Source organism: Genypterus blacodes, unplaced genomic scaffold, assembly GCF_046128005.1.
Source record: "Genypterus blacodes isolate CSIRO-AG114 ecotype Tasmania unplaced genomic scaffold, CSIRO-AGI_Gbla_v1 ptg000029l_1, whole genome shotgun sequence".
NCBI classification, from domain to species: domain Eukaryota; kingdom Metazoa; phylum Chordata; class Actinopteri; order Ophidiiformes; family Ophidiidae; genus Genypterus; species Genypterus blacodes.
In genome coordinates, this window is record NW_027466842.1 from 1,366,125 (window position 1) to 1,392,247 (window position 26,123).

General features: G+C 41.7%; 2 protein-coding genes across 3 annotated transcripts; both read left to right on the forward strand.

Annotated features, from left to right (window-relative positions):
* The first annotated feature begins 8,299 nt into the window (after nucleotides 1–8,299).
* Nucleotides 8,300–11,136, forward strand: LOC142994010 (calcium-activated potassium channel subunit beta-2-like). The gene is made up of 5 exons (XM_076144654.1): nucleotides 8,300–8,364; nucleotides 8,844–8,966; nucleotides 9,095–9,268; nucleotides 9,532–9,727; nucleotides 9,974–11,136. Exons 2-5 carry the CDS (start codon nucleotides 8,908–8,910, stop codon nucleotides 10,256–10,258), a joined length of 714 nt encoding a protein of 237 aa, XP_076000769.1. The 5' UTR covers nucleotides 8,300–8,364; nucleotides 8,844–8,907; the 3' UTR covers nucleotides 10,259–11,136.
* A 1,800-nt stretch (nucleotides 11,137–12,936) lies between these two features.
* On the forward strand, nucleotides 12,937–25,072 carry LOC142994171 (phosphatidylinositol 4,5-bisphosphate 3-kinase catalytic subunit alpha isoform). Of its 2 annotated transcripts, XM_076144888.1 has the most exons (21): nucleotides 12,937–13,273; nucleotides 14,168–14,583; nucleotides 14,762–14,971; nucleotides 15,138–15,388; nucleotides 15,708–15,953; nucleotides 16,196–16,281; nucleotides 16,398–16,503; nucleotides 16,732–16,884; nucleotides 17,124–17,258; nucleotides 17,522–17,646; nucleotides 17,794–17,875; nucleotides 18,099–18,263; nucleotides 18,411–18,514; nucleotides 18,718–18,889; nucleotides 19,523–19,629; nucleotides 19,955–20,076; nucleotides 20,576–20,654; nucleotides 21,078–21,248; nucleotides 21,584–21,701; nucleotides 21,790–21,941; nucleotides 22,138–25,072. In XM_076144888.1, the coding sequence occupies exons 2-21, from the start codon at nucleotides 14,232–14,234 to the stop codon at nucleotides 22,406–22,408; spliced, it is 3,207 nt and encodes a 1,068-aa protein (XP_076001003.1). In that variant the 5' UTR covers nucleotides 12,937–13,273; nucleotides 14,168–14,231; the 3' UTR covers nucleotides 22,409–25,072. The 2 variants fall into 2 exon arrangements, with proteins under 2 accessions (XP_076001003.1, XP_076001002.1); XM_076144887.1 differs by lacking the exon at nucleotides 12,937–13,273 and having other exon boundaries at nucleotides 14,163–14,583.
* Nucleotides 25,073–26,123: the final 1,051 nt, after the last annotated feature.

The following is a 26,123-nucleotide window of genomic DNA, read 5'->3' on the forward strand; positions in this document are numbered from 1 at the left end:
AGATGAAAAGGGCGAATTAGTGTTTTAGTAGTACCACAGCAGAGACTGCAGTGCATCCTTTGTTGAAGTGTTTTTCTCACTGCCATGGAAATGTGTATCATCCCTGCAGGGAGCACTGATGCACATGCAACATATTTTCTGTATTTCTCATACGCTGCATGTTTATTCACATATACTGCAGATAAAGGCAGGTCAAAGAGCAAAGTCATAAGTTAGTAATATCAACTTGCACTGAGCCAATGTGTGTTATGTAATATAATAAAGGTAGATGAGATTAGTCTCCTATCAGGTCGTAAAGGAGAATGTGTAAAAGGCTCACACGAGATTTACAGCTCTTTAGCCCCGTTCACACATTCTGTTGCTGAGTGATGCGTTTGGCTGTCGCAGCCACTGTATGCTGCTACCGTCCAGTGATGTTTTTGGTTTTGCCATCTCCAAGTCTGCAACCTATTTCAGCCTCCCACTTGCTTATCACAGTTCATCTGGCCCTTTGTCAACACAGTATCTTTGTAATACAGCTGTTGGACACTTCCCAATCTAATATGTTGGCTGCGCTATATGCACACATATAGATGGGGCATATACAGTACAGGGGTATTTTTATTTATGTTTATTATAGTATATAGTCTTGATGGCACAAACACACATAGCACATTGTTCTCAGTCCTTCAGTGCAACATGTCTGTATTAGCTCAGTCATGGGTGTTTCCCACATTCTGCTCCTCACGTCCTTCTCCTCAAGCCAGGAGAAATAGAAATATGTGTTCCATCTCTCCCACTGTGCGAGGGTGTTTTGGCTGCCAGTGGAGAAATGTGAGGCAAATTCCTCATTTCCAATGCCAGGATTTATACAATGTATGATTCACTCTTGGATGAACATTGTGAATTGATTTACTTCTTTCACAGTGAGTGAAAAGCCTACCAATCTATTTTTATATACACATACATGTACATGAACAATGCACATGTATAAAGCTTATAACAGCTTATAACTTGCTGTTGAGTTTTTCATGGTAGCACCATGACTATAGATGGCAATCTCTGAAATAGATCATGATTATTTCCCTGCATAAACGTGAGAACTCAAATTGAACAGAATTATGATATGTGGGGGAGGGGAAGAAATCTGCAGCAACATAACACAAGGTTGCTAGGGATTTGAGCACACCAGCAACACTGATAAATGTGTCCTGGACCTGTTGTCATTGTGTAATTACTTGGATACAGCCACACAAGTAGCAGCAAGCTTTGTCGACTGCCTTAGCAACAACAGCACTGCCTATTCATGTGTGTGTGGGTGTGTGTATCTGCGGGTGTGTGTACTTGTGTGTTAGGAAGAAAGAAATGAAACAGCCTCAGTTAGAGGAGATTAGAGTCTGATGTAAGGAGAAATCACAGAGGCAATAGCTACAAAAGAAGAGGAAGACATCCACATTTCCTAGTCTTTTTAAATTGTGAAAACCCTAAAATAAGCAATATCATCAGGTGGAGATGATTTGTATTTTCCTTATTTGCCTAAAATTTGCTGATATTCATCACAAAATAAAGGCTCCTGTAGCTCTCATATCCAAAGTACAAAAATATGTACATAGGAAACATATTTTAACCACCTCACAACTGCACAACAACAATAATACTGCAAGGATGCTCAGTGCACTGTGTCTAAGGTACTGGAATGCCATAAAAATATCTCATTTATAATACATCACTGTTGTAAGTTTGTTAGTTTAGCTGACATTACTGTTATAACGTTTATTGGAAACATCATCATTGCTGGTGGTTTGACGGCATTACCTTGTTAGTTTGATGGCGTCATTATCATTTATCTAATTAAGTTTTATAGCTTTGATGCTGTTGTAAGCAACATTGGAACGACAAGTTTTTGGACCGCACATTAGAAAGTACAGTAGAACGTCAAAGGCGGCAGAAGATACATTGCAAAGAGGAAACACACATTTGGAGCACTAAGAGAGATATAGATGAAGTGGAGACATTGATGAGTGATGCTCTAAATGTGAAAAGGGTGAAAGTGTTGATAGAGAAGGATTTTGCACAGGTTCGAAATGGGTTAATCGATTCTAACAATGATGTTGAAAGTCTTCTGTCCAAAGAAGAAAAAATAGAGCAACAGAACTGATTCACACACAAAATGTCCCCTGCCAGAGAATAGACAAGGACAAAGGTGGAACACACAGTTCTGATTGAATGTGTGGCAGCACTGAATGCAAGGCAGCAGCGTGAGTTGGTTTAAATCTATAAAAGCTTTAAACCTACAATAAGCCAGAATCAAGGCTAAAAAAGACAATCTGGGTTGAACTGAGTTAAGGACTGCAAAACAAGGCAAGAACAGAAGCACTTAAAGGCAAAGAAGGATCAGAAAATGGTTGGAGCACAAACCACGATGAAACAAAGCAGACAAGGTGTGAACGAGTAAGAGCAATGTTTTTCTGTTCAATCAAGCAACAGAGACTTTCACACGCAATCCCAAACATCATACTCCCAAGCACCAGTAGTGGTACAACCAGATTTCAATTACAATGTCCAAGCCATGATGTGATGGAAGTGATGCAAAGACAGAATGCAATCACCAAGTAACTAATAAAACAACAGAATCAATCCCAGCTGCCAACCAAGGATACCAAGTTCAGGGGTAGACGCATTGCAATACAAATCCTTCATCAAATCGTTCAAGCATTAAATAGAACAAAAGACGGACAATGATCAAGACAAATTGTATTACAAGGAACCATTTATGGTCGGCAAACCCCAAGAGCTTGTTTGCAGTTGTGTGTCAGGTGGCATATGAGCACACCAGAGCTACACCAGGGCGAAGTGACTGCTACATAAGCTCAATGGGGACCAGCTATTGATCAACAACACATGCATTGACGAAGACTGGCCACAGATCAAGGCTGACGACGGAAGGGCATTAAGTGCTTACACAATGTGTTTGGTTGGTTGTAGCTCGATAAAGGAAGCTGAATTATTAGAGGAGACGGACAACCTTGTGAACACAAGGACGTTGGTGTCCAAACTACCCTTCAAAGTGAAAGAAAGTTTGCATACTGTAGCCTATGAGATTAAAGAGTGAAGAAGCAGAAGAGCGAAGTCCGTCGATTTGGGGAGCCTCATCGACCGCCAAGATGAAATAGTTGTGGATCCATTCTGTGGCAAGACAGCAGCCAACAACAACTGGAAAGAGTACTTGACTAATACGCAACCCTGCATCCTCTCATGATTGTGTGTGGAGCCAATAGCCATGTTGGTAGACGTCCAGTCAAATGTTTTTTCAAGTGAAGGTGCCAGAAGAAGACGCAGATCTAGCTATCTGTGTTTGATTTGTTGGCCCTATGGCAGGCTGAACGAGCCCATAGAAGAATTCACTGGATTTTAACAACATAGCTGCATTTGATAATTTCCCAGACAAAAAGAAGTCAAAAAGCTGTAATGTTAGGTAACATCACTGTTGGTGTTTCGCATCATTGTTATAATAGTTTATTAGATGACATTAGTGTTGGTAGTGGGATCACCTTGTTAGTCTGATGGCATCATTGTCATTTATTAAGTATGCTTCATAGTATTGTAAGCGATACTAAAGGAAACATTTTTTTGACTGCACATTACAAAGAACAGTGGCGCATACACTTGACTTTGTAATTTCGTGTTTTCTGAATAAACAGTTCAAAGGGACATTACCTATTCCCGTCCTGTGCGCATGACAAATGCTGTTTGCCAGGCTTACCCAAGAGGTGACACATCTATGCCGAAGAGGGCAACGACATGCCACTACAGCATCATTAACATGATGCATTACTTTAAGAGGGTGAGCGACAGAAAAGGAGAAAGAGAGAAAGCTAGGGAAGGGACTGCTGCACGGTTTCACTGCCTGCTCAGCAAGAGCTATTTTTAGACTCAGAGAAACAAAGAAGCAGAATCGCCTTTCATCCCCCCTGTAACCACGTTGTTTCACCTCCAAATGTGGCACTCCAAGACTGTCTGCAGTCCTTTGCCGCTATGTTTAGGCCTAAAATAAATACATCCTCGTCTCGATCTGCCCTTGAATCTTTTTTGTGATCCTACCATTTGTCCATGTGTTTTCCTGGTGTCGCACTGTATATAAAGGGAGTGTTATTTTTTTCAGGGCTAAATCTGAGGCCGGGGTATAATTAAATGAAAAAGCACCGGAGCGAAGAGGAAGGAAGCAGCTCTAGAGTTCTGCAGGGGAGAATGTCTGTAATTTCCTCTGCTCACTATGTTAGATTGAGTAGAGCTTGCAGGAAGCCATGGATTGAGGTGGTATGGTTTGTTGCCAAGGGAAAAATTACAGATCAGTAATGGCTGCATACAAGATGGCTTATCAGTTGGGGTCTGCAGGGGAAATCCTCCAGACTGTCTAATTGTTCCTGCGGCAGAAATAGCGTAGAAATTTCACAGAATAAGACAAAGAACAAAGAATAGCCTCTACATATGAAATTTGCTGGAAATAAAACAAAGATCATTTCCAGTGTAGATCCATTTCACAGAGGTCAAGCATCCGTGTCTGAACCATTTTTATGCTACAAGAAAATAATTAAACTATAGAAAAATCAACAGTAATGCATCACTGGAAATTAATGACACATATATGAATCGATCTTCCGCACTGAACCATTGTGGTTAAGAAACTAGATATATAAAAAGCTTCAATTCTTCTATAACAGTGCATCTTTCAAAAACATTAATTGAGAATTTGAGCTTGTGGAACACCCACTAATAAACAATGACTTCCAAAACCAAAGGACAAATGTATTACTATCATGTTATCCATAACTAGTCAGTGTCAGGATTCTCTTCGTCATCCACTAATAGGTTTTTTTTTATGGGACGTAAATAGAATCGGCATCCTATCAAAACATCAAAAGAGGTCCATGTTCCACGTGTGCTGTTGCTGGCAGTATTGCATTTAACATTTGTCTGCAGTTTCTAAGGTTGCAGGGACACCTTGTGGCAAAAGGTAACATTTTTCTTTCTTGTTGGTATTGTTTGATATCATTACATATTCCATAACACACCGTAGGTTTGTATTGTGGAAAACATGTGCCACTCAAGCTGCTCCCTGGATTCCTCTGTGCACGTGCAACAGTGCCTGCAACAAACATAGCAGCGGGCCAACTTTGAAGCCGGTCAGAGTGAGTTATTTGGAGGGACAGTTGAGATTCATTGTGCAACTCATTTTAAACATGACGGCATTGTACAGGGAACTCATATTACTTACACAGGTATGAGAGGCATTCTGTTCACTTGGGGTAAGACTTTAAATAAAGGGAAGCCGGCTGCTGTCCCTGGGAGCCCAGAACATGTTGAAGAGCCACTGCTGACAAAGTTTGGATTATCAATACAATCTTCCAACAAGAGGTAGGACATCACAGATTAGGTATATTACCACCGCTACTTTTACTCAGCTCACATTAGTCACAGAACTGAGCTTTACTCTAATTGGGGAGAGACGGTTAACACAGATATCACAGTGTGAAGTGAAAAATGATACAGCATGCATAAGAGCTTATACAGATTACAACACGCCGGTTTATGGCTGGGAGTACCAATAATATAAAATCTTAAGTAGTCACACACAGTAGTTATGAATGATAAAGGTCAGGTTAAGTTACAGCACGTGTTGTAGCTATATAAAATGATTTTAAAGTGTCATTGGATACTGCCTCTTTGTAGAGTTGTACTGAAGAATCTTAATTGGACACCTCTCCCTATATTCATAAGAACATGCTGTCATGCACTACTCTATTTGAGGAACACCAGGGTCGTAAACAACAAAGCAACCTGTGTAATTCAATTATGAATGGGTGACTGGATTTTGACACTGCATTGTGTCAAATTTTATGAACAGCATATACAATAGTATGAACAGCATGTACAATAATATGAACAGCATGTACAATATGCTCATGACGTGTAGTTTGTAATGCCACACTGTTAACACTGCCCAGTTGCCTATTTGTGCACCTCAGGTAAGTGTTTACTATTTTGTTACACCTCTGCAGGGTGCTGTGTAGATCTATCTTTTTAAAGGCACAAAACATCACGACACCTGACAGTGGAGCAATAATCACTGGAAGGACAAGTCAAAAAATACATCCTGAGACATTCTTTGTCTAGGAGCAAGCTGATAGTCAAGCTTTGCAAAACCACAGTGTCGGGGTGTGAATGAAATGTTCAAGCAACAGCGTTAGCACGGGATATCAGAGCTGGCACGTACTAAAACCAAACATGACAGGATCAAAGCTGAGCTCTCGGGCATGAAACTGAAAATGCCAGCCTTCCAGCAACCACATCTCTTTGTCGCTGCTGTCTATTTTACACATGCTTTCAATTGGCTTTTCCCATTTACATGCATTTTGAAATTAAGGAGTCAAAGGAAGTTCCAGAGGGTTGTAGAATCTACACCTGCCTCACAGTGGTATGACGTTGGCACATGGTATTTTGGTTTATCACTCATTCACAACTGCTTTCAAACAGTCTCACAAGATTGCTGAGAGGCAGCTGTAAGAAATATGAACCAAGGACACACCCATAAAGAATTTACAGTGAAGTCGGCCTATCCTCTCTGCCTCCAGCTGGGATATGTAGTGCATTAAAGAGATAATGGGAAAATCGGAACAATACATTCCTGCTGCAGCAAGCAGTTTCACACAGCGCTGGGCGTCGAAGCATCTCCTCACTGCCTCACACACACACATACACACACACACACACACACACACACACACACACACACACACACACACACACACACACACACAGACTTTCTCCCCCCAGTGCTTCATGTGATGACACCGCACACTCAGCAGCTTTTCAATAAGCAGTGATATGGAAAAGGACACAAATGTATTCAAAAACAATCTTTCAAGTTTGCCATTAGAATATCATACTCATCCCTCTTGCTTTCAGAGATCATTATCACACTTAAACTGTCAAATGCCATTTCTCTCATTTGAATTTCAGTTGTGATAGCTACATGTTTTCAGACCTTCAGCTATTGCATGGACCTTATTGAAATGAATATGACTACTTGATATTCTCGAACTTTTGCATAGAGAAAATTAAGACTCCAAAAAAAAAAATCTCCAATGTGGAAAATCTATTTGTTTTTACACTTTCTTAACAAACGCTTGATCCATTTCATTTGGACCTAACAGCCCTGCAAGGTCAGGCAGATTGCCTATATGAGACTCCATATATCATTAAATGGAATGCCACTGCCCATTCCTTATAAGTTATTATGCAGGAAGTCACCTGTCACCACAAGTCCAGCCTCCACAGAACACGGAGAACAGCTCCCAACAAATTTACAGCTCTCAAAAGACTTTACAAGCCTTGCTTGACTAGAGTTGGTACAAGGAGTAAAGCAGTCATTCTGAAGTGTGTGTCCATCTTTAGCTGAAATCAATACAGTTATGTGTGGAACTTGAGGCACTCGAGAGGCAATGGTAGCATGTTCTTACGGAGGAGGAAAGCTGGAAAGTTATGATAATACACAGCATAACATTAAAGTAAGTGTGTGTCTTTGTTGTGGGTATGCATGCCAGTTCGTAAGTAATTTTATTCCTATGTCTACATTTAGGCTTTGTTTCAGATTCTTTTCAAATTGTTTGTATCACATTGAAGTTTACTCCCAGCAACATTTCCCCTACGCAGCTGGGAATGTAATACAATGAGGAAATTACTCATCTAAAAAGAACTTCTTGGCTTGTTTTCTATCGATTCTGCTCCCAGCACTCAGTGGAAGTTGTTCTCCCCCGCATGTATGAAACAGCCTGCCTATTCTGCTTATGTGTTAGTAGAATGAAAGCAGTATGAAACGGAAATGGATTCAGCATTTAAATCCATTCTATACTGATTTCCCATTTACATCCAAGGGGGAGTAATTCATATTGTTTCACTAAATTGTATTTTGAAATCAGTTTTGACTCACTCTTGGTTTCTAACAAATGTATTGACCTCATGGCTTTGATATTAGGAAATCAACACATAAGACTAACAACGTCGCTATGCGAATGAATTTATTCCAAATGATGCTGAAATAAAGGCCTAGCAATCTCGAGAGTGGGTTTGCATCGACCCTCACCTTAACATTAACCTCTGGGCGACCTAGAACTAATAACTCATCATGTCTTAGTTGCCTGTTCGTTTGCTTATAAATCAAGTTTAATGTTATTTAGGTTGACAAATCTGTAAAAGACTAAATGCTGAGTTCTCTCCAAATGATAGGACCAGCATAGAGAGGAAACACAAGCAAGGTGTTGTTGTTGTGCCAGGAGAGGAGCCAATGACTTTGTGTTGACAGCAGAAGTGTTCACGATACAGGCGGTAGGTTTTTTTCAGCATTTCATCAGCATTAACACCTTTCATCTGCGGCAATCCATCGTCTTGTTTACCTTCACTAGCGTTTCTTTGTGTTCAAAATGCGATGTTTACCTGGTGGCTGTGACCACAGGGTCCACTGTATCATGGGAGTTTTTTGTACCAACGCTTTGTATTCTGAGCTTGGTTATCTGGTAATGAGGAACGGCTGTTTACAGTGAGGAGAGAAACTTGCTCTTCTTTTTCTACAAAACTGCATAAAAGGGTAGTGGCTTTGGCAGCAAAGATGCACCAAAGGTAGAGTATCAGTTGTGGCTCCTTTACTGAAAACTGAGTAAGATTGATTTGCAAATTGTGACTTGAGTTTTTCGTTATGTTTATGAGCTTGGTGGTAAAAGTGAATTTGAATATCAATACATCTTTCGTTAATTTGTCTTTCTGATGCTTGAGGAGAGCTGAACATAAATGTGGTTGAATCTTCCTAGGTCTTTTCAACAATCTTTCCGCTCGGCTTCAGTAAGCAAAAAAGGACGAGGATCATCAGGAAAGATGTTCTTTGTGGCAGGGGCCAAAAATGCAGCAGGACATGGAAGGGGAAATGAAAGGAGGTAACAAGTTCATACCATTTCCTAAAACACATATTAGGGATCTCACTCGCACTCTTTCACTGATCACACACTTGGATTTCCACATCATATCTAGATTTGCCCTGACTCTCACTTCTGCTCTCTTTCAGCAGGTCAATCTACCAGAAGTTTCGGGAGGTAGATATATTGGACAAAAAGAAGACAGTGACAGCTCAGAAGGCTGGTGAAGATCGAGCCATTCTTCTCGGTCTTGGAATGATCCTTTCTTCAGTCATGATGTATTTTGTCCTGGGAATCACCATCCTGCGCTCCTATGCAGACAGGTAACACCTGCAGTGGTAAATGTCTTTTACCTTCCTTGTAAAAGACTTTACTTTGATGTTCCTGTCAGAAACATGTTTTATTCATGGCATGTGCTTATTGAAAAACTGCTTGAGTGCTCCATCCACCTGCAATTGCAGTAATGCTTTACAAAACTATATACTTAAGAGTACTTAAGAGCAAATTATACCACAAGCTGTGTTGATTTCATAGTGGCAGTACTCAACATGCATTAAACTGGATCTTCGTTTAAATGTTGAAACAGTGTGTGGACAGAGGAGGGTGTGTGTGTTGTTCTCAACTCTACGGTCACAGCAGACATGAACTGTTCCTACCACTGTGGGACAGACTGCTGGAGAGTCTCCAAATACCCCTGTCTGCAGGTCTACGTCAGTGTCAATAACACCGGCCGTGTCAGCCGTTTATCTCACAATGAAGAGGCGCAGGACAGCAGCTCTGAAGTGAGTGCAGTGCCAGATAAAAAATACTGGAAATTACTGAACTGTTTCAAATGTTGACCCTGACTGTCAAATGTTGGCCTGGTTATACTTTGGGTCCAAAGCAGAACATGAAATATGACTTGGAATGTTGCCTGGTCTATTCCAGTGCCAGATAGATGATACATTATACAAATTTATCATTCACCAAAACAAAAAGTACAATTGACTGATTATCCTTTGGATAACCTAATTTCTCTGTCCTTGCAGTGTTTCTATGTGCCCAGGTGCCAGAAGGACAGCGTGGCCATGCATACCATGATCATGAACATCTCTGAGCGTCTGAAAGTGAATCAGCAGGTCCCCTGTTACTTTGACCCCAGCGAGGAGCAGGACGGTGTCCTCTTGACCCGGCTGTATGGCCACAGTGCCGTCTTCCACTCGCTACTGTGGCCCTCTGGTATGCTCGCAGGGGGTACCCTTATCATTGTGATGGTTAAACTCACACAGTACCTCTCCAGACTGTGCGAAGAGATAGGGAAGATTAAGAGATGAAGTATGGGCAGCAGCTGTAGGAGCCAAGCATGTGGTTTGGTGATGGACATATGACAGTATGTAAACTGTAAAAGGGACCGCGTCCTCCAAATGACCTCACTATGACCTAGAGCAACTTTCCTCTTCGACTGAGATATTTGGAACAGCTGACTTAAAAGCGGCACTGAGGATGTCACTGCTTTTATGATGAACTGAATGTTCCAAGGTGTTAACGGCAGTTTGTGGTTGTAACATGAAACTCTATGACTGACTGTCTGCATGGTTTTAAAATCACAAAACAAATGAAACAATTTAAGGGCATTCATTTATGAGGGCATTTCATTTATGGCACCACTAATTTTAAATATGATGTGTTGTGAACATGTGTCAACCCTAACCCTAACCCTAACCCTAACCCATGAAAATACCAAACTGACAGAGCGAAACACTGCTCTCTTTCCAAAGATGTCTTCCGTGTTTGCAATTGTTACTGCTGTGCTATGTTACAATATGGGTAATTCTCAAAAAAAAATGTTTTGATAAATGATGTGATTATTTTATGAACCAATGAAATAATGAAATTTTACATCCATATTCTAAGTGACCAAATAACATTAAGCTGCTCTATCAAAAATGACTCTTGAAAATGTTGAATTGTTGAGACATTAGAATAAAATGTACGCTTGCGAATAGAAATCTTGTAATTAGTTGTTCCATTATTTGACATGACCTTAAAAAATGTAAACATTTAATCGTTTTAATAACTACTGCAACCTCCTCCTAGTTCATAAAACAATAATTATTGCTATTGTTACATTTGACAATTTTAGATCATGAATAAAATAAAACAGAAGGATATGACATTTGTTCACTACGAATTTATTCCTGGTAGAGTGAAGAGGGCTATTAAATTTAAGCATGTAGATGTTCACTGGAAAACCTCTCCCCTGCAGGGCCGGTTTGAACTCATGACTTCTAGAAGCCTTGATATTGTATTGAATCATTCAGCAGAATGATTTTATTTTTTCATTCCACGTATTCTCTCAGGGCAGCACAACCATGCATTCTGCATATGACTGTGTAGCAAGAACAACTTCATCACTGTGTTCTCACATGCAAGTTAGAGGCATTTCTTGAAGAGGAAACTATCGCTCTGTATGTGATGAATGACGTACATTCTACCAGCTGTTCAAAATGTTTGATTCATATGACCCTCATTATTATACTACCAAGAAATACATCAAACGGTGTGAAATCTATTTGAAGATGGCTGCTGTAGGTTTTCTATATCTATGACGTTTTCAAAAGATTTAATAGTATCATGAACAGCCTTGTATTTCTGTGTTGGTGGCCCAAGCCTCCCGTGACCCTCCTTCCTCCTGCCTTCCACCCTAAGGGACAAACCTACAGCCATGTTAGGCCATGTTTGAATGAAGTAGTGTTGTTACCAAATGTTACCAAATTGAGAACCAATCTCTTGCAATTTGCATCGCAGCTTCTAACTGTCAGTCACGGTTGTTTCCTCTTTGGCATTTTCATTTCATGGTCAGGAAGTGCATCCTTGTGATTGTCCTCCAGAATTGACTCAACTGATAAGTAAACTTTATCATTTCCAGGGAGCACAGCCAAGCACATGTTGATGTCTCTAATATCCTTGTTCAGAGAAGTGTACACCTTGCCTCTGAAAAGGTTCTCTTTGTCTCCATATCCATTCTGGAGGTCAAGGAAGGTCTCAGCAATCAGTCTTCAGATCCTCTCCCCGTGTTTCATTTTGGCACCCCCATAATTTAGAATGGAGGTGAACCCAGTGAACCCCATTAAACCTGTAATTTCCCTGTGTGGGACTAATAAAGGTTTATCTTATATTATCTTAATGACAGTGATGGTTGGGGTTTTCTCTTTGGAATTTGAGATGTTTTTCCACTTCATTTGTGATGTCATTATGGGGGTTACATCCATGTTTATTGTGACCTCGTTTATGATGTCATGTCAAATAAAAAAATAAAGTCACTACTGTGGGACAGATCAATGTACTTCACCATCCTCTATGGTCACATTTGAATAAGATCATGTGTGATAGGATGGTTCCAATCATGTCTCATTACTATAATTTGGAAATGCAAATAAAAACCCATATAAATACGGTAGGCCATGTTTGATTAGATAAGCTATCTAACTGCTATCTTGTGTGTTAACATTAGGTCAACACACACACACAAACACACATTCACAAACTTTCATCCCATGATGGGGGGACACGAGGGTGGCTGTATTCCTGTCAACTGTAACATAATCATGATGTCATTAAGGGGGGTGCTAGGGTGGGTCCATTCATGTCTCCCACTTCTATAATTCCTCTCCAATTATAGTATCATAAATTAAGAAAGATAAGAAAGAGCCTCTTCAACCATCCAATAGCACACAAACAACTAGTGATATCATTTAATAAGGTAGCATGATATCATGAGGAAATCATACAAATCTTGTTGAGGAATGCTGTTATTTATTTTAATATAATCTCATAAAACACGTGTAGTAAGTCATAATTGAAAAAGCGACGAAGGGAATCCCACAATCTGCATTAAATCTGCTCAATGAGTCATGTACAAGATGAATAAAGCACTTGTTATTGTAAGACATGAATGATATTCGGTCTGTGATGTCCCTGTGTAAGAGAGAGGGCGGTCCAACATGATGAGCCTGCTAGCAGCCGTCCAGCGGGCTAGCTGTGCGGAGCTAGTGTGCTATACCAAAGTGTGCAGTTTGTTTTCGCGACGACACGATGAATAACATCATGGAGTATTACAGACACATTCCTCCATCACATGTTGACAACATCGCCGGGAGCTAGGAGCATCTTTTGACCACAGAGCTGGGCTGTCCGGACTCCTTTATATATCTGCCCGGATGGATCACAGCTAACAGCGGTGGTCGAGACCCTCAGAGAGGCTGTGAATGGGATTTCCTCGGCTAGCCGATGCGAACGGTTGTGCTAGCGGACTAGCCTCGCAGCTAACCGGTTAAGCCCTGACAGAGGTAACTTCACATTTGTTATTCTGTCTCTGTTGGAAACGTCTTAATTATGTTACATCACAGTTAGCTACCTGAACACTCGTATGGAAATGACTCCGACGATTCTCCCCTTTTTAGTAAATTCAACAATGTGTTTTCATATTGCAAATGACATTGATTTGCTTAGTGAAGTCGGCTAGCCAGGTTAGCCAGCAGCGGCGCTGCATTAAGTATACGGGGTGACTGGCTAGTGCGTTAGCTGCTACATATGCTAAGGGCGATGCTAGTTAGCTAACGTTAGCGAACAAGTTTGTTTACATTATTGAGTTATTTCATTCGACAACATATACAAGATCCCGATCATTATTGTTCAGTATTCGTTAACATTATCAGTTAGTATAAGATGAATTTATTCAAGTATGAGCTTCTAAAATGTGCCATCTATGATGACAATTAAGTTATGTTAACATTCAGAGTTGTTTTCTTGGAACCACCGTAATAACGCCTTCACATAGATAGTAAATGTACTATATACTTACTAATGATTAAGATTTTAATTTGTTTAAAGCACTCGTCTTAAATAATTCAAATCAACTTTATGTATCATATAACAAGGTGTTTGTATACATTCATTGGCATGTAGTGGCGCTGCATAGTCCCCTAATTGAATTAACCTTATTTTAATTACGCCAGATAAAATACTTAACATCCCAGGTTTTGAAGGAATGCTGTCAGGAGTGTAATGTCAATAGATTTTCCTTCCATCACATTTGATCTCTACTATCAATTAAATTAAATATTAATCACTGGTGTTTCCTTATTCTAAACAGGTCAGTGGTTCTTATATATCATACTCTGTCTCTCTCTATCGCTCTCTCTCTCTCTCTCTCTATCGCTCGCTCTCTCTCTCTCTCTCAGTTGGTGGACATTAGTAATCTTGTAATTACCAGACGTCAAAAAGAGCAGAGCTGCTGGCACCACCATGCCTCCTCGGCCCTCCTCAGGAGAACTATGGGGGATGCACTTGATGCCCCCCAGCATTCTTGTGGACTGCCTTCTGCCAAATGGCATGATTCTCACATTGGAGTGCCTCAGAGAGGCCACGCTGATCACAGTCAAGCACGAGCTGTTCAAGGAGGCCAGGAAGTACCCTCTTTACCATCTGCTGCAGGAGGAGAGCTCCTACATCTTTGTTAGCGTCAACCAGGAGGCAGAGAGGGAGGAGTTTTATGATGAGACCAGGAGGCTGTGCGACCTTAGGCTCTTCCAGGCTTTCCTCAAAGTCATTGAGCCAGTGGGCAACAGAGAGGAGAAAATTCTCAACAGAGAAATTGGTACAGTTCTTTAATCAGTTTACTTCACAAAGCCTATACTATATCAAGAGTAATGTCATTATCCAGATGACCCAATGTTCTGTGTTATTGTATTGCATTCTGTAATTGCTGTTTTTCTAATGATGTTAACGGGCATCATTCCACATGGCTAATTTTACTTGTACTCTTGGTTTTGTAGGTTTTGCTATCGGGATGCCTATATGCGAGTTTGATTTGGTGAAAGATCCAGAAGTTCAGGACTTCAGAAGGAACATTTTGAACGTTTGTAAAGAGGCGGTGGACCTTAGAGACAGTAATGGACCTCATAGTAGAGCCCTGTATGTCTATCCTCCCAATGTAGAATCTTCTGTAGAACTTCCCAGGCACATCTATAACAAGCTAGATAAAGGTAAGATGTTTGACTTTTGAGTTAGTTTAGTTTTAGATGGCAAATATTCTCTGTGGAAATTCCCCTGAATATAGAATAAAAAGTAATAATCTTTTATGTTGGCGCACCATCTACGACACACTATTAAATAGTTGATGGATTTAATCTTCTTTTATCTTTCCATTAGGCCAAATAATTGTGGTCATATGGGTGATTGTGTCACCCAGCAATGACAAACAGAAGTATACCCTGAAGATCAACCACGATTATGTGCCAGAGCAGGTGATCGCTGAAGCCATCAGGAAGAAAACGCGAAGCATGCTGCTCTCCCATGAGCAGTTGAAAATGTGCGTTCAGGAGTACCAGGGCAAGTACATCCTCAAAGTCTGCGGATGTGACGAATACTTACTGGAGAAGTACCCGCTGAGTCAGTATAAGGTAATTTAATCTAATCTTGATCTAGCTGCAGCTGGTGCTGTCGTACTTGAGAGGCGGAGATCCACTTCATATTGAATCGGCATTTATTCCAAAGAGGGATGACATTTATGACATGAAATACAACTTATGAGAAAATATGATGCCTGTAAAATGTGCTGATTCAAGAATAGACTATAAACATCATGGCATATAACCACAAAGTGCTGGAGACTTCAAGTTGTAGCTGACATGTAATTGTGAAATCCACTAAGTTACATGGAGATAACATAGAAACCGCACGAGCCGTCACCGCTCATACCACTTTGTCTGTCCTCCACAGTACGTGCGCAGCTGCATCATGCTGGGCCGCATGCCCAACTTGATGCTAATGGCGAAGGACAGCCTGTATTCCCAGCTGCCTATGGACAATTTCGCCATGCCGTCATATGCAAGGCGAATATCCACAGCAACGCCGTATATGAACGGGGAAACGGCCACCAAACCTCTATGGACAATTAATGGAACGCTGAGGATTAGGATACTATGCGCCACCTATGTCAACGTCAACATCAGAGACATTGACAAGGTATAAATACTCTGCTTATAGTCCTGCCTGCTGTGGTTTGTTTCCATATAGAGTCTCTGCATTTCACATTGCTATTGTCTATAGTGACCAAAATATATTCTGACTGTAATCTCACTTTTAAGGGGGATTGCTCCTCTCCTGCTGCTGGGCCATGTTGAAAGACTGAAATGTATCAATCATAAATGGACTACTCATGCGACAGATTATTTAAAAACAATCTATTGTCCTTGTGGCTATTCTAGATATACGTCAGGACAGGGATATACCACGGTGGGGAGCAGCTGTGTGACAATGTCAACACCCAGCGTGTGCCTTGTTCGAATCCCAGGTAATAACACAGCGGAACACAGCGTTTCTCCGTTTTTTTTCTCTCGCTTCTGCTAGATTTGTGGCGATAATGGGGGGTTTGATTCCTGTAACGTTTCCCTCCTCCGTTCATCCCAGGTGGAATGAGTGGCTGAACTATGACATGTACATTCCAGACATCCCCCGTGCCGCACGACTCTGCCTCTCCATCTGCTCTGTGAAAGGCAGGAAGGGAGCTAAAGAGGTGAGCACACCGATCTCTCTGCTAACACTAATGGAATGTATTGTCGTGGCTGTTCAGTATTACGAACACGAAGTCGTATCGGATGATTCTAAAGGGTTAAGTCAGATAGTATCGGTAATCAACAACTTCCCGCCACAATGTAGACTCTTCACCACCTGTTTCATAGCCTGGAGCTGTTGCTTTTCTAATCATTTTCATATGCATCATGTTTCTGGTATTTCCCTGTAGGAGCACTGTCCTCTAGCCTGGGGCAACATCAACCTGTTTGACTACACCCACACACTAGTGGCTGGGAAGATGGCTTTAAACTTGTGGCCTGTGCCACATGGCCTGGAAGACCTGCTCAACCCTATTGGTGTCACAGGCTCCAACCCCAACAAGGTGAAACATTATGTTTTTCTGGCTCGTTTTGTTGTTCATAATGCCAAACATTCATGCACAAGGAAATACAAATAAAGATAAAAAGCAAAGCACATTTGTCTTCGTGATATGGACAAGATTCAGCCGTCGCACTTGCTTCTGTTGTAATGAAGCAGCTAGAAAACTCAACATCTCTGTCTTTGTCAATTTTCAAACGCTGTGACTTACCTTTTGCCCCTCACTGCTCTGTAAACACACAGGAAACCCCTTGTCTGGAGCTGGAGTTTGACCATTTCAGTTGCCCTGTCAAGTTCCCTGATATGAGCACCATTGAGGACCATGCAAATTGGAACATATCCAGAGAACTTGGCTTTAATTACTGCCACACCGGTCTGGTAAGATAGCAAACACTTGTGCGCTGCGCTGTTTTTATGTCACGCGTATTGTGGAATTTGATTTTCTTTCTGAGCTGCTGCTTTGTTCTCTCACGCCGCAGGCAATTACTCAGTATCCTCCTCTCAGTCACCCTTCAGGCTCACGCTTGTGTACACCCCATGGGGGTAATTTAGCAGTCTGACTCGTAAAACGGCAAACATGACTCCTATATTGTTCAGTTAATGTTAATACTGTGCGTTATGTGTGTTTTATGGTGTAATAGAGTAACCGATTGGCCCGTGACAACCCCCTGACAGACAGTGACAATGAGCAGCTACGGCAGGTCTGTAACAGAGACCCGCTGTCTGAAATCACTGAGCAGGAGAAGGACTTCTTATGGAGGCACAGGTAAATTTGTGTGTGTGTGTGTGTGTGTGTGTGTGTGTGTGTGTGTGTGTGTATGTATATGAGGGGTCTGTGGAAACTATTGCATTTCACCACAAATGGAGAGGATCGTTGTAATAAACTTCATCTTTACCCCCCAAACTCTTTCAGACATTACTGTGTCACCATACCAGATATTCTTCCCAAGATCCTCCTGGCTGTGAAATGGAACTCCAGAGATGAGGTTGCACAGGTAGGCCCGGCTCGGGTTTCCGCTGCTGACTCATCCTTGTTTTGAAGGGCATCACATGGCAAAATATATATATATCCGCCTAGACCAGCTGTTTTTACGGATGGACTCGGCTGATTTCTTTACTCAGATAGCACAGATGACACGCCTTTCCCAGGGACTTTCTACTGTTGTTTCAAATTTGCAAAGAAAGAAAGTGTGTCACGCTCTGCTGTTTCCGTCGCAGATGTATTGCCTTCTGAAGGACTGGCCAGCCATTAAGCCAGAACAAGCCATGGAGTTGCTGGATTGCAACTTTCCCGATCCTATGATCAGAGACTTTGCTGTGAAGTGCCTTGAGAAATACCTAACTGATGACAAACTCTCCCAGTACCTCATTCAACTGGTTCAGGTGTGGCGGCGTCTTCATTTGGCTGTGCTGTAAATACACATGACAACACTGTGGGTGCTTGTGTTGACTGTCTAAGCTTGATGTAGCAGTGTTGAGACAAATACTAATGTTTTTGTGGTATTTCTTTATTTCCTTTTGCTGTCCTAGGTTCTAAAGTATGAGCAGTATCTTGACAATCCACTTGCACGCTTCCTGCTGAAAAAGGCATTAACCAATCAGAGGATAGGACACTTCTTCTTCTGGCATTTAAAGTGAGTCCTTTTCAAAGGTCTCCTTCGGGACAGTTGGAAGTTGCGTGTGTGTGCGACTTGAAAGGTTAAACAATTATTTCAATGTCGCTTGACTGTCTGCTCTCACGAGACGTTGAATTTTAAACACCTCTGTGAGATCTTATACACACATACAATAAGCCTACAAAGACCATGTTTCCATTTTTTTTTTTTTTGGTTTCAAGGTCAGAGATGCACAACAAGACAGTGAGCGCGCGGTTCGGCCTGCTGCTGGAGTCGTACTGCCGGGCCTGTGGCATGTATCTGAAGCACCTGAGCAGACAGGTGGAGGCCATGGAGAAACTCATCAATCTCACCGACCTCCTCAAACAGGAGAAGAAGGATGAGGCGCAGAAGGTAATTTGACTCGCAGCAGCTGGTATTTGTGATGCACTGAGCATTTCATATTGTAATTAATGCTGTTAATTTGGTTATTGTGGTTTGTGAGATGTATAGACATTATAAGTTGCCGTAGCAGCTCTGTAACGTCTTCCTGAGGGCGGCTTCATCAATTACCCCAAACGTGACATTGTTCTCTTAAGTACGTATTCAGTTTTGGCTGTGAAACTTGAAGTGCAATAGATCGTTGATATTTAAACGCCTCTGCTACTTCAACAGGCCGATCCTGTATTAGGACAGGTGAAAGGAAATAGCAGACATTACAATGACTCTAAATGAACCGCTCCATACTCAAACAGCCACACAGTAGTTTCAATCAGAGTAGGAGCAATAAAACACAATGATCCATGCATTTGATGGCTACAGCTGTGAAATTCTAATAATTTGCCGATTTGGTTTAAAATTCCATCTGTTTGATAATGCCAAGAGCTGTTGGCCTCCACCATGGCCACCAGGGGGCGCTTCATGTCACATCAAAACTCCCTGACGCAGGATCCCTCCGCTGTGAAAGTTTTGTTGACGCAAACAGACTACACTTGTATTTACTGGCTGTGTGTCATGAACTGTTCTGTTTGCCTGCTTCTAACTAAGGTTCAAATGAAGTTCTTGGTGGAGCAGATGAGGAGACCTGACTACATGGACGCACTGCAAAGCTTCACCTCTCCGCTGAACCCAGCACATCAGCTTGGAAACCTCCGGTACATCAACTTTAAGTCTTATCTAACTTTGACTCGTACTCATCCCAAATTAAACTTGTGTTTACTGAAAATATTCTCATTGTATGCAGTGAAACCTGCCATACTTTACATGTGGATAACACTTGTTTAAGGGAAAGACTGCATCTCCTGCTCTTAGAACACAGTGTCTTGAGTCAGTCCACAAAATAAAATGGAATGAAATAATACATTATATATTTATTATAATATATTCTGTGTATTGTTTGGAGTCTGAACTCGTGTGGAGAACTACAGAGAAATTACCATTTCTTTCTTCTCTCCTTCCTGGTGCTGTTGTTTGTGACAGCCTGGAGGAGTGCAGGATGATGTCATCAGCCAAGCGACCTCTGTGGCTTAATTGGGAGAACCCAGATATGATGTCTGAGCTGCTTTTTCAGAACAATGAAATCATCTTCAAAAATGGAGATGGTGAGCTCTCTCTCTCTCTCTCTCTCTCTCTCTCTCTCTCTCTCTCTCTCTCTCTCTCTCTCTCTCTCTCTCTCTCTCTCTCTCTCTCTCTCTCTCTCTCTCTCTCTCTCTCTCTCTCTCTCTCTCTCTCTCTCTCTCTCTGCCTGCATCTTGTTAGGTTTGCTGTCTGTTTATCCTTGCGTGCGCCTCAACACAAACACACACCAGCACACAGATTTGAATATTCTCTTGCTGAGCATGCAGCATAATTCAATCTGAGCAACCCTGTAGGGCAGTCATGGTACAGAAACACAACCCCATCTTTGCTCTTTACACTCTGTTCAGCCTATAACAAGTTATTTGCAGCACACTGTACCACAGCTGTTGGGGTGTTTTGCTGCACCGTCTGTGATTGAACCGACTTTGACAGCTCTGCTCCATAATGCATCATGAGCCTGATCAAAGAGCAGCTAAGCAGCTAATATTCACCTCGCTGTCATCCTCTCTCCCATCTCCCCAGATTTGAGGCAGGACATGCTGACACTGCAGATCATTAGGATAATGGAGAACATCTGGCAGAACCAAGGCCTTGATCTGAGGTAGGAGTCCTGCTTAACATGACAATAAAGACGCAGGTACACATTAACAAGTGTGGAATACCCCTCACGTGCTTCGCTCCATGCATGAATGTTGATTAGCGGCAGTCCCGCCTGGACAACGCAGATCATTCCATATGAGCTATTAATGCAGCCATTACATCACTATCGGCTGACTGGTGCAGTTAAATGAGATGGAGCCCATAGGATTCAACTACACAGTGTAGAAATATGTAAAGTATTTGTTGAAATCAGCACATAATGTGTGCTAGGGGTTGTACTGTTGTGGCAGACCTCCTCGTTAACATTTGATGAAAGGTTAGTTGTTGTTTAAGTTTGTTTAAGTTTTACTGTTTAGTATTTATTGCAGTCTGAGTCTCTGAGCTTTGTCCTCATCTCCGTCCATTTTTCGTCCTTCCGCCGCAGGATGCTGCCGTACGGATGCCTGTCGATCGGCGACTGCGTGGGTTTGATCGAGGTGGTGAGGAACTCTCACACCATCATGCAGATCCAGTGCAAAGGCGGCCTAAAGGGGGCGCTGCAGTTCAACAGCCACACATTGCACCAGTGGCTCAAGGATAAGAACAAGGGAGAGATGTGAGTGTCACAAACAGTGATGGATTGAAAGATGTTTCACTTGGCTGCTTTACTTTGTGTTAGCAGAAGTTACAGATGTGCTGTCTTGGGTTTTCAGACTCTTGCTTTCTTTTATAATCATCATTTGTAGGGAATGATCACAGCTGAAATACTGCTGCCTCTTGATTGCCTTGTGGGTTTTATTCAGTGTGTAACATTTCTCTTTCCATGTGTTTATTATTCATTTCAGTTGTCATTAAAGTGGAGTACAAGGACCACTTTAGTTTCTGCCTGAACCATATTGTGACAATTACTGAACCCTGTCTAAAGTATTTTCCGTGTCCTTTGCTTCGTAGGTACGATCAGGCCATAGACCTGTTTACAAGGTCGTGTGCGGGCTACTGTGTAGCCACGTTTATCCTGGGCATAGGGGACAGACACAACAGCAACATTATGGTCAAAGATGATGGACAGGTAAAGATGATGGCCCTGTTTTTTGTATCCGTATGCTTTTTGTTTGTGTTGTTTATAAAGTAATTTGTTTCCCTTATTTCTTTTACAGCTCTTCCACATAGATTTTGGCCATTTCCTCGACCACAAAAAGAAGAAGTTTGGGTACAAGAGAGAACGTGTTCCCTTTGTGCTCACACAGGATTTCCTGATTGTTATAAGCAAAGGAACACAGGAGTGCACGAAAACAAGAGAGTTTGAAAGGTATGAAGGGGTAGAATATTTGTGATGAGAGGGAAAAAGTACTGCTGATTTTTACTCTCAGACCAAATTAAAGTTCAGCGTTCAGAGACAGGATGGATGGATTTTATTTCCAGCCTTCCCTTCGCAGTGAATTTGTGAGATGTCCAGCTCACCCTTTTTAAAAATAGATTTTCTGTCAATGCCGCTCTCTCTTCAGGTTCCAGGAGATGTGCTACAAAGCCTACCTGGCGATCCGGCAGCACGCCAACCTCTTCATCAACCTCTTCTCCATGATGCTGGGCTCCGGGATGCCCGAGCTGCAGTCCTTCGACGACATCGCTTACATCCGAAAGACCCTGGCGCTGGACAAGACGGAGCAGGAGGCCCTCGACTACTTCATGAAGCAGATGAACGACGCCCACCACGGCGGCTGGACCACCAAGATGGACTGGATCTTCCACACAATCCGACAGCACGCCATGAACTGAGAGGACGACCGAGCGGACGCACAATGACTGGCACCAGCAGGACAAGAACCCAAACGGCGGCGAGCTCACAAGTTGTGGTCCAGTTGTGTTTTTTCTTTCTGCCATTGTGCGCCTGTGAAACATTACCTGCCAGCACAGACATCATATAAACTGGTGCTAAGAACGGCCTATATCAGGGACAAACATGACTAAACACTCCTGATTGGGCAGGAGTCTGAGAATCTCACTGCACTATGAACGCACCATGGCAGAGAGGAGCTGTTATATTTGTCTTCTTCATAGGAACTACCCAAGTACAATGGACCTTGATAACATTGGCCTTCTCCGTGTGAACAAACATTGGGGCGAATTTTAAATATCCTATTACTTTTTAAGCGCATCGACACCCTTCAGCATTAAGAAACTCAACGTCATCACAGAGTGGTGTATCATAAAGCTTTGCCTGCTTTCTCTCTCATCATGAACTGACAGATCGTTACTACATTATTTCCACGACCGGATGAAGACGGGAGAGAGCGCCAGCCCTGGGATTCCTCAGCTCTGGACAAAAATGGAAAAGACATTGTCCAGTTTGGCGCCCGTAGATTCCCAATGACCCTCCGCCCCCCCCCCCCCTTCAGATTACAATCACGGAACCCTTTGGTTTAGGACTGACAGAGGATGTCTGTAGTTGAAAACACTTAAACTAGCATTTAACACTTTTTGGAGTAAGGTTTACTTCAGCTCAAACAATGACGTCATGCTTATTAATGTCCTCCGTTTAGAGAATTTGACATTTTTGTACAGTGATATATCCATAGACTTGTATGCATACTGTGCACATATTCCTTTTTTTTTTCAGTCTCTCTTTTCTACTGAGCCAAAGTACTAGATATGTAACCCAACTACTAGGCAGTCTTATTGAAAAAAAACACAAAAAACACAAAACAAAAGTCACTACTATTCCAGTCTCATGTGTACAACATAGCACTGATCTCTGCAGTATTTGTGTTTTGTTTTGTTCTGTCTATCAGTATTATTCTGTCAGATGTTGAGGTATAAGTGTGTGTGTGTGTGTGTGTGATCCGCCACGGGGAGGACAGAGGCGAGAGGCTTTGTAACACGTCACGAACCGGTCTTTGTTATTCAGTCGGTGTGTGTATATGTGTGTTAATGCGAGGAAAAAGGGACGCGTGTTGTTGTTGTTTCTCATTGTGTGTTGCGCTGTTACACTATGCAAGTTGCGATCTTCTTTACACGTACTGGACACTGCGAAGAATGATGTCGGTGTAAAGTAGAGACAGCAAGGTTTTTACAGGCAGTACACGGAAGTGGAAAACGCGCATTTCTTAACTGTAACAGCATCGTCTGCTTCTTCCCATCCACTGATTCTTCCCCCCTGCCTTTTGCCTCTTCTCACTCGGTTTAAACCTTTAGCCTTTACATTTGATTTGTGCAACATCCATCTGAAAAAAAGTTTGATTTGCTGAGTTTGATGCCTCCGTAACTCTAGATTACACGTTGTGTAATATGTCATTTTTTTTAAACTACACCCTTATTTGCCATACCGTCCCAGATTATGACAAATATAGGGGGAAAACAAAAGAAAAGTACCTGAAGTTAATATGTTTTGTTTACCTTCTAAGTGACTTCTTCCCTCCTCTTTCCTGTGATTGTCGCCCTTATGTGTGGAGGAATAGTCTATGCATGATTACGCGCTGCATAGATGCATATGTAAGTGGTCAAGTAAGTGTTCCAGCTTTACCAAATGACACACACACACACACATACACACATACACACACTCACAGGGTGATTTCCTGGGCACTCAAAAGTCTCATCTCAGAGTCCATTTCATTGTTCTTTTCCTCATACGTGGGTAAAGACTTGGGCGTGCTCAGGATAGCGATCCTGCCCCAAATGTTTGTGCTTCTGTACAGGATACAGACCAGTGGGCCGGTCCCATTCAGACTAAGAGACCCCATACCTATAACTGTATACTCTATGGACAAACTACCATAATGTAGAGTTCCCCCCCCCCCCCCCTTTGTACCCTGTTCTGGTTCTAATTTTCTTTTCTGTTTCTCACACTGCATTATGCATGAGGTCCTTGATTATCTACTTTTTTGTTTGACCTGATGTTGTTTACTTGAATTTCATGTATAAAAAATGACCTTGTTACTTGTGTGAGGTACAACAGTGTCACAATGAAGGTAACAGATACTGATACCGCGACTACATGTGCAAATGCTCTCCTTGAATAACTACAGAGGTAATATATTTTTGTATTTTAAAATGTAAGCATACACGTATATGTAACTGCTAACCAAAAAGGAGGAACCATGCATAACGTGCACCATCCCCATGTAATGCCCAGTAGACAGCTTCCAGTTGTTGAATTGATATGAATGACAAAGCAGAGGATGAAGGACAAGGACTTGATGCTGTTGTCTCCACACAGAGTGAAGCTCTCTTTGCCCCGAAGCGGACGTCTGTAAGCACAATAATGAGAAAGAAGCTACCCTGCATGTTTTTAAAAGAACCAGATTCATATGTTGGTTATTGATCCATCTGTATATATCATCTCTTCCAATGCTCATTTCAGTCATCCTCATATGACCATGTTTGATAAGGAACTGTATGCATTCATTTATTGTACTGTTTATTAAACATTTCTCTCTGGAATATTCATCCTGAAGTAGTTTTATTGCTTAACGCTTGTTTAAAAAGTGAATGTAATCTACGAAGCACTTTGCTATGGTTATGTGTGGGCCTGAGTTCCATTTAAAGGATTTCAGTATTTGCTGTGTTTCTTCGGAATGAGTATTCCAATATTTGTCCACCAAAACTAATTCATAACCAATAAGGCACAGGCACTGCAGAATGCTGTGGTGCACTGGAGGTTATGACATCGTCTCCAACCCAGAGGGCCAATGAGCTCTGTAACTAAGCTGCAACACACTAACAAACAAATCAATCCAATATGTTTCCAACATTCCAATAGAGTTGCCTGCCCTGGAGGCAGGCAGAGGAAAGTGAGTCTGCTGTGTGTCTGCTGTGTTAAATAAATGATCTACAATGTTTACAGTGATAGGAAAGTGTTTTGTAATCACTGAAATGCTTCGGTATAAGAAAAACAACTGAATGTTTATTCTGCGTTTGTGCTTCACTGGATTGGCTTCTGGCCATTATGTGACTGTGGATATGTACAGAAGCAGAGAGAGGACATGCAATTCTTTTATCGATTTCCTGAGTTGACAAAAATAATCTCAATACCTCAAGAAATGTATTTGTTTTCATGAGACATCAAGATCTCAAGAATACAACAGTTGTCTTCCTGATAGAGTGAATTAATTAATAACGATGACATGTTTCTCCAGGAAACACTCTCTTACATGATACATACCGATGTAAATATTTAAAGTCTGAGTCAGACCTTGATTAGTCAGAAATGTGATGTGCTGATCAATACATGATTCATTCCTGTCCTGCTCTCCTGCTATGATATACAATGATAATCCAGAAATGATGAGGTTGTGGCTACAATCCATATTATCTCATTATCTTTGGAAAACAATTGACAAATTGATTATATGAGATGAGTGACGCAGAGATGCATTTGCAGAGGCTTGTTACACAATATTTATTGCTACGTTCATTATAGCTAAAGCTACTTTGGCCACAAGACATACTCAGAATAGTAATTGTGTACTGGAGTACAGAGGAGGATTTGAAT

What these genes read in the sequence shown, in the direction of transcription:
- LOC142994010 (XM_076144654.1), top strand. Translation starts at nt 8,908, where the DNA reads ATGTTCTTTGTGGCAGGGGCCAAAAATGCAGCAGGACATGGAAGGGGA. An exon ending in CTGCGCTCCTATGCAGACAG is followed by an intron (nt 9,269 to 9,531) that starts GTAACACCTGCA and finishes ATGTTGAAACAG; the next exon opens with TGTGTGGACAGAGGAGGGTG. An exon ending in CGCAGGACAGCAGCTCTGAA is followed by an intron (nt 9,728 to 9,973) that starts GTGAGTGCAGTG and finishes CTGTCCTTGCAG; the next exon opens with TGTTTCTATGTGCCCAGGTG.
- LOC142994171 (XM_076144888.1), top strand. Translation starts at nt 14,232, where the DNA reads ATGCCTCCTCGGCCCTCCTCAGGAGAACTATGGGGGATGCACTTGATG. An exon ending in TTCTTCTTCTGGCATTTAAA is followed by an intron (nt 18,515 to 18,717) that starts GTGAGTCCTTTT and finishes TTTGGTTTCAAG; the next exon opens with GTCAGAGATGCACAACAAGA. An exon ending in AAAACAAGAGAGTTTGAAAG is followed by an intron (nt 21,942 to 22,137) that starts GTATGAAGGGGT and finishes CTCTCTCTTCAG; the next exon opens with GTTCCAGGAGATGTGCTACA.